This window comes from Ursus maritimus, assembly GCF_017311325.1.
Source record: "Ursus maritimus isolate PB19 chromosome X unlocalized genomic scaffold, ASM1731132v1 scaffold_X1, whole genome shotgun sequence".
Classification (NCBI taxonomy): domain Eukaryota; kingdom Metazoa; phylum Chordata; class Mammalia; order Carnivora; family Ursidae; genus Ursus; species Ursus maritimus.
Window position 1 is genome coordinate 45,925,773 of NW_024423319.1, and position 7,282 is coordinate 45,933,054.

Genomic DNA, 7,282 nt, shown 5'->3' on the forward strand with positions numbered 1-7,282 from the left:
ATAATAATAAAAAAAGAAATGGTTCGTATGCTAGAACATTAAAACAAATCACGCTGTACAAGATTTTTTCCAGTTTTTAAAAGGAAGATTTATTTAACAAGTTTCACTTAGTACAATACATCTAATGGAAATCACAATACAAGGAAAGATTTAAATCAAAGCCTCAGAATCTCATACAAACGACATGACCAAACTCCTAAGGTATTGGTATTACATCTCAAAATTGTCCCAGATCTTTAAAAAAAAAAAAAAAGTAAAAGTGTACACTCACGTGCCTTACAGGATATTAAACCAAAAAGCTAGAATTAACAAACATGCCAAATGTTTTCACTTTGAATCGTAGACACAGCTCCTATATTTGTATTACAGAAAAGCATGTTTCTCAACATGCATCCAAAGTTTTCAATGTATTGTGGTATAAGAGCAACATTTAACATAAGTGAAACTGCTTTAACCTAAATACGCTTACTGCTTAGGTACACTCCTACAACATAACTACCTTGAGGAAAGCTGAAAATTGTTTTAACAGTTATGGTCAATACCGAACGTTGTTATTATACCCTAGATGAATGTTTCATTGTTCGAAATTACTGAGCTTGAAGTTGTAAAACCTTGACTTCCACTTTACAGTAAGCATGAATCACAAGCCTGTAATGCAAAACTGTTAAACTTAATTTTTGTTTTCTTTAAAAAAAGGAAAGAAAGAAAGAAAGAAAGAAAGAAAAGAAAGAAAGAGAAAGCTGACCAAGAGTGATCAGAATCAATGATATTTCCCATTTACCAATCATACTGGATATACTAGACATCGCTCTCATTCTACAACTCCCATAAATGCAGAGCTTTTATTCTGTAATAGGGGTTTACTGTTCCTTCACCTAAGCGAGGTTTGACTGGTAGTCACTGGAGTTTTCCTGCAGAACTTGGTCGTATCCACTCATACTGCTCTGACCACCGTAACCACCTCCGTAGCCACCACTCAGCTGCTGACTAGCAGGACCCCCGTAACTAGACTGGTTGGATAAGCCCATCCCTCCCATCATTTGACTACCATAAGCACCGCCACTTGCCCCTGCTGTAGAATTCAAAAAGAGTTCTACATAGCTGTGATCATATGCGCCCCCACTTGTTCCTGCAGTAGAATTCAAGAAGAGCTCCACATATCTGTGTTGCATATTAGCTTTGTCTTTTGCCATTGCTGCCACGGCATCTTCATGGGTAGCAAATTCAACATCTGCCTCACCAGTAACTCGGCCATCGGGTCCAATTTCAATGTGCACTCTCATGGGGTTAAGAGGTGAGAAAAAATTGTAAATATCATTCTCAGTGGCTCTGTAAGGTAATCCCCTCATGTGTACACAGTGCCCTGTGGTGCTCTGGAAACTGGACCCACCATCTCCATATCTATGATCAGACATTCCTGAAAAACAGTAATTGAGGTCTCTTCCGAATCTATCAGACCCAAAGCCATATCCATCATTATAGCCACCATAGTCATCATAGCCTCCGTACCCTCCACCATAGGCACCACGCCTCATCCTCTCAAACCCTGCCCCTCTGCCAATGCTATTATACCCTCTGCCCGCCCCTGGCCTATCATAGGGACCTGGCCGCTGCATAGCCATGAGCTTTCGAGGGGGGTCGTAGTGGGTTCGGACTTCAGCTCGGCTACTCTTGAAGATTTCAATGTACCTGTGCCCTATTCTTTCCTTGTGTTTCTTTAAGGCCTTTTCAGCTATCTCCTGTGAAGCAAACTGCACAAACGCCTCCCCTGTGCTCCGCCCCTGAAAGTCCACCGGCAGCGTCATCCCATTTGGCACAATCTCCAACCCGGAAAAGAACTGAACAATCTCTTCCTTGCTACAGCCAAATGGGAGTCCTCTAAGGCGGACGAAGCCATCGTTGGCAGTATCGGGACTATTCGGACCTGTATGCTTCAACACCCAATCCATTTCAACACTGTTGGACTTGAAAACTTCAACGTATCTGTGTCCCATGGTTTCTCTGTCCTTCTTCAAAGCCAATTTCACTTCATCTTCGGATTCAAGTTCGACAAATGCTTCACCACTTGGTCTGCCTTCTCTGGTGTAGATGAAACGAATACCTGATGTACCATTTTGGATTTTACAATCAGAAAAGAAGCGCATCACTTCATCAGCTGAGCAGGACCAGGGCAGGCCCCTGACCTTCACCACGAACCCCTCCCTGCCTTCTGTGCTCAGCATCATGGTGACTGTTGGGCTCTTGGTGGCAAGCTTGGCTCAATGTGATTTCGGTGTAGCTGAAAAAAATTAGAAGACTACTGTCATGGAAAAATGTTCACAATATAGTAAGAGAAAAAAAGCAAACTAATAAAACTCACATGGATAGCTCTTTTCTAAAACATTCATATAAATAATAAGACTACACCAAATTTTTAATTCATTCACCCGGCCACCATTTACTCAATATCTATTACGTGTTGGATACCAATAATAGTAGTTATTTCTGGCCAGTAGGATTATTGGAACTTTTTGATTAAAGGAATATCTTCTTTGGACATTTCTGTATGTTCTAAGTTTTCTACACTGAACATATATTAACATCACAGTCAGAACATAAAAGGCATAAAAAATTAACAGCAACAAAATCACTGGAAGATGTGAACAAATACAAGATGGCTATCCCTGATTACATAAAAATGAAAAACTTCATTACATCAAAGGTAAGATTAAACAGAATTTAAAGACAACACACTTGAGAAGATACTTACACCAATACATTAATATCCTTACTATATAAAGAACGCATGCCAATTAATAAAATCAGGGAAACATTAAGGCCTAAGAAATAAGTGGAAAAAAGACATTATGGATAATTCACAGATTCCTTTTATATTTTTCAGCTGCCAAGTCCAGTACTTGGCTTTAGGATACAAGATCAGTAAGTCCAGAAAGGGTTTATGGTCCTACAGGGGCATTATACATCTTTACTAAAGGCAAAAGGGCAAATAAACATTATCCCCGCTATGACAAAATTCTGGGCAGGGTGAAAAGGTGGTATAAAAGAGGGACTAGTTGGTCAATTCTAACAGTTGACACAGAATTGTTAAATAAAACAGATTCACCAGTTCAAGGATCCAAAAGTAAATTTTAAAAATTACAGATGGAGCATAAACTAGGACGAGGCACGGTGAGAGATAAGGCCGGCAAGGTAGACATAAGATCCCAAAGACCTTACTTGATAGACAAACACGCTAAGGGCCTTCTAAGGGTTTTAAACAAGGGAGTGAGGGTAGGGGAGTGAGGGTAGGGGAGTGGGTAAGGGAGTGAGGAGAGGGAAGTGGGCAGGGGAGTGAGGGGAGGGAAGTGATGTAATCACAGCCCTTTCAAATAATAGATCACCCTGGCAACAGTGTGGAACTCAAACAGAGGGGGTTGGTATGACACCAGCAAGATCAGCTAGAAACCCAGTCACTTTGAAGCAGGCATAAGGGATTCACCTAAGGCAACAGCAGTTTTTTTGTTTGTTTGTTTTTTAAGATCTTATTTGACAGAGAGAGAGCGCGCGCAAGTACAAGCAGAGGGAGCGGCAGGCAGAGGGAGAAGGAGAAGCAGGCTTCCAGCTGAGCAAGCACCCTGGAATCTTGACAGGAGCCAAAGGCAGAGGCTTAACCACCTGAGCCACTCAGGCGCCCCAAGGCAACCCTAGTTTTAAAAAAGAAAGGAGAGTGCCTGGGTGGCTCAGTGGGTTAAGTGGCTGCCTTGAGCTCAGGTCATGACCTCAGGATCCTGGGATGGAACCCCGAGCAGGACTCTGTCTCTCTGCTCGTTGGGGAGTCTGCTCCCTCTCCTTCTGTCCCTTCCCCCGCTTGTGCGCAGGCACACTCTCTCTCAAATAAACAAAATCTTAAAAAATATAAAATAAAAAACAAAAAAGATAGGGAAGATGTGCTCTACGCATTCAAAGCAGTGGACTCTGCGGGACTTGTTAACAGATTAAATATGGGGGGATACAGATGTTAGGATACGGGACAGGTGTCTGAGAAATGTTCAAACCTTATCAATCATCAGAAATCGAAGTTAAAACCAGAATTAATCAACATTTTTCACCCACCAAGACAGTAAAAATTAAACAGAGAGGATAAGACAATGCTAATATTCGGGGTTCTTGAACACTCCTAGAGGAGTGAAATACAGTATTTCTGGAAAGCAATTTGGAAACATGTATCACGCCTTCTGATACAGTAAATCCATTTCAGATTATGTGCCCTAAAGAGATGACCTGAAATTCAAGATTTATAGAGCTATATAGTCTTCCAAAGGTATTTTAAGAATATTACACACTTAATTTTAAAATTATACAAATATTTAATAACATGAGTAACTACATATGCTATAATCTTATGAACCAAGATCACAGCTGCTTTATAATCTCAACTAGGTAAAAAAAAAAAAAATATATATATATATATATATTCACATATCCTTTGACCCTACTAAAATTCCTTCCAGGAACCTGGTCAACAGAAATACAAATGTTCACTGCTATTGCACTGTTAGTAATGGCTGAAAATTAGAAACCTAACTATTCATCAATAGGGGAATGGCTGAATGAATTACAATATACTTTATCCTTAAAAAGGAATCCTATGCAGCTGTTAAGAAAAAAGATCAGCCCTGAGCTAGGAAGATTTCCAAAATGTTGTTTAATAAAATATGCATATGATCCTACTTATTTTAAAATATAAGCATGAAAATATATATGTATGTAAATGCAAAGAAGATCTGAGAGCACATAATACAAATTTGTGTTCTGAGAAAACAGGAACTGGAGGGTAGAGTGTGGATCTTCACTTTTTACCCAATATACTTTGTAGTAGTTTTAATTTTTAAAAATCACCGTAAATGGAACAAAATGTTAGAAAAATATATATACATGGGGAATGCAGCAAATGTTAATAGTGATTGCTCTGAGTGGCAGGCTTCTGGCTTTTTCAATGTTATTTTTTCAATTTCTTGTGCATTCTTAATTGTACGGATTAATTTTATTTCAGCAAAAACATCCATTTATATGTTTGCTTTTATAAAGTTTTCTAATTTTGTATATGTGCATGGCTTATCTGACATGGTCTGGAAACACTGGGCCTCTTGGAAAGAAAGTACAAAGTGTAGTAAATGCCATAAAACTACACTGAGGATTCAACAAACATTTATTAATTGCCTGTTATATGCCTGGCACACTGCATCTGCAAATAACAGTCTCCCTATTAACCATCTTCAGGTTTGAGTGACAGATTTATGGACTAGTTTTTTGCATGCCTTATCTCTTGGATGACCAATCCCATTCCATGTCCCTGTAGCACTCCAGAAATTAACATCCCCTCTATAGTGGCAGGGAGATTCTACTTCATTACTGTATCTCCTAGAAAGGCCCCCAGGACTAAGTTGCTGAAGTAGGAACCAGGATTCCATTTGGGTTAAGAAATTGTGTATTTATATGTGTGTTAGATACCAAAATGCTGAGTAGCTATCTCCCGGTGATGAATTACATGTATTTTTTTTTTAATTTATAGCTTACTGTTATTTTTTTGAATGTTCAAAACTGAACATGTAGACTGTTATTAAGTAGAAAAATACACGTTATTTAAATATTCAATTCAGTTAAAACATTTGAGCGCCTCTGTCAGGCACGCAGCATTTGCCTAGATGTGACTCTACAGATATAATTCACTTGGTGCCTCCCCCTACAGACAATCAGTGGGGACTAAGTGCCTGAATGGATGGACCAGCACTCCGGCCACTGGTCTCAATATTTGTTTTTCCTAATCCAGGGACGTGGTTTTCAAGCGTTTTCACCTTAAAGTTTCTCTTAAAGGTCCCCTGAGACCCGCCCAGACAGACAGATATACAAAAACACATACACAGTCACGAACGTCCACCATTTCCCCACCAGGCGCAGCAAAGGCGGCTTCCCGGCACTGAGATGGGGGGGAGGGGGAGCGGGGGAGGGGAAAGCAGGGAACGGAAAAGGCGGAGGCGGCCCGCGGATCCTGCTTTGGTCTTCATCATCACCACCCCCGGGCCCCCAGTTCCCACCCACACACCAACCTCTAACGATACCGGATAATTTTCCTCCTTCTTCCCTCAAACGGCTATAGCGAGACGGTAGACGACGACCAGAACTACTTCTGCTCACGTAAGCGACTGATCACGTGATCACCTACGTCATGTGAGATCTCGGTCACGTGAGCAACTCTCGGCTTAGACTCGGGATCTCTAAAGTGCCGCACTTCCTTCTGGTACGGAAACAGGGCGGGCCAATATCAAGAATGGAAGAGCGTGATTGGCTGCGGTGCGTTTTACGTGACTGATCATTGGTCCGCCTCTGGGGATAACCGTCCCAGTTGCCTGAGAAACAATATCGTCATCATTTAATAACTCACCGGTGATTGGTCCGCCTCTAAAGTTAAACTTAAAAGCCCAGATTACCGGTGGAAATCCGTACTGCTTTACGGCGGCGATGAAGCTGAAAAGCAGAGTGCAGCAGCAGGGCTTCCTGCTGGCGCTTCGCTTCCTGGCCGTGGTTCTCTGGAGCTTTCCTGGGGCCAGGGCCCTGGACAATGGCTTGGCGATAACCCCTACCATGGGCTGGCTGCACTGGGAGCGCTTCATGTGCAACCTTGACTGCCAAGAAGAGCCGGATTCCTGTATCAGGTATAGGAGATACTGAGTACCCCCTTGCGTTCGCCTGTGTGTCTGTCTCTGTTTGAGGGAATAGAGGGTCGCAGAGGGAACATTTGAGCCTGAGGGAGGGGTCCCCTACTGCTTCTGCATTTTTATGCCCAGCAAACGGCCCTGGTTGGGAACTAGCCCTAGCTTTCTCCGGCGTGATCCCTCCTTCGGTAGGAGTCGGGTCAGCAGCCCCTGCTTCTCCGTCTGTCTGTGCCAGATCACCCAACTAGGGACTTCATCCATTCACCATCCAGTTCTGTTCAGACCCTTCTTGTGAACTGCTGTTCTGCCTATGTCTGCCAGGCCTTGGTAGTGACCATAGCTGGGGTGAGTAGGAGAGACAGAGGACTAAGACACGTGCTATTGCTTCTGCTTTTTGGGTCAGCGGTTCCTTGGCTGTAAATGGAGGGAGTTTAGAAGAACCGTGGAGTCTCTATATGCCCACCCCCTCGCCCTTGAGTGTGGCATCTGGCTCGAAGGTTGACCTGGAGGAACTTTATAAAGGATTCCCCCGCTGTCCAAAAGTTGAGTGTTCCATAAGAGGAAATGGCTTAAAGTGAAGAAGTAATTAC

At 42.3% G+C, this 7,282-nt stretch overlaps 2 protein-coding genes across 5 annotated transcripts in view; one reads left to right on the plus strand and one right to left on the minus strand.

Moving 5' to 3' along the window:
* Positions 1–70: 70 nt before the first annotated feature.
* HNRNPH2 (heterogeneous nuclear ribonucleoprotein H2) overlaps positions 71–7,282 on the minus strand; it is a 10,039-nt gene continuing 2,827 nt past the window's right edge. For 2 of the 4 annotated variants that reach the window (XM_040629949.1, XM_040629964.1), the window contains exon 2: positions 71–2,278. In XM_040629949.1, coding sequence (XP_040485883.1) covers positions 876–2,225 — 1,350 coding nt within the window. In that variant the 5' untranslated portion in view covers positions 2,226–2,278 and the 3' untranslated portion in view covers positions 71–875. Of the gene's footprint in view, positions 2,279–6,086; positions 6,231–7,282 lie in introns of those variants that run through there. The other 2 variants (XM_040629955.1, XM_008701691.2) reach the window with 2 other exon arrangements.
* GLA (galactosidase alpha) overlaps positions 6,445–7,282 on the plus strand; it is an 11,713-nt gene continuing 10,875 nt past the window's right edge. The window contains exon 1 of the mRNA XM_040629982.1: positions 6,445–6,692. Within this exon, the coding sequence (XP_040485916.1) occupies positions 6,499–6,692 (194 nt within the window). The 5' untranslated portion in view covers positions 6,445–6,498. The remainder of the gene's footprint in view (positions 6,693–7,282) is intronic.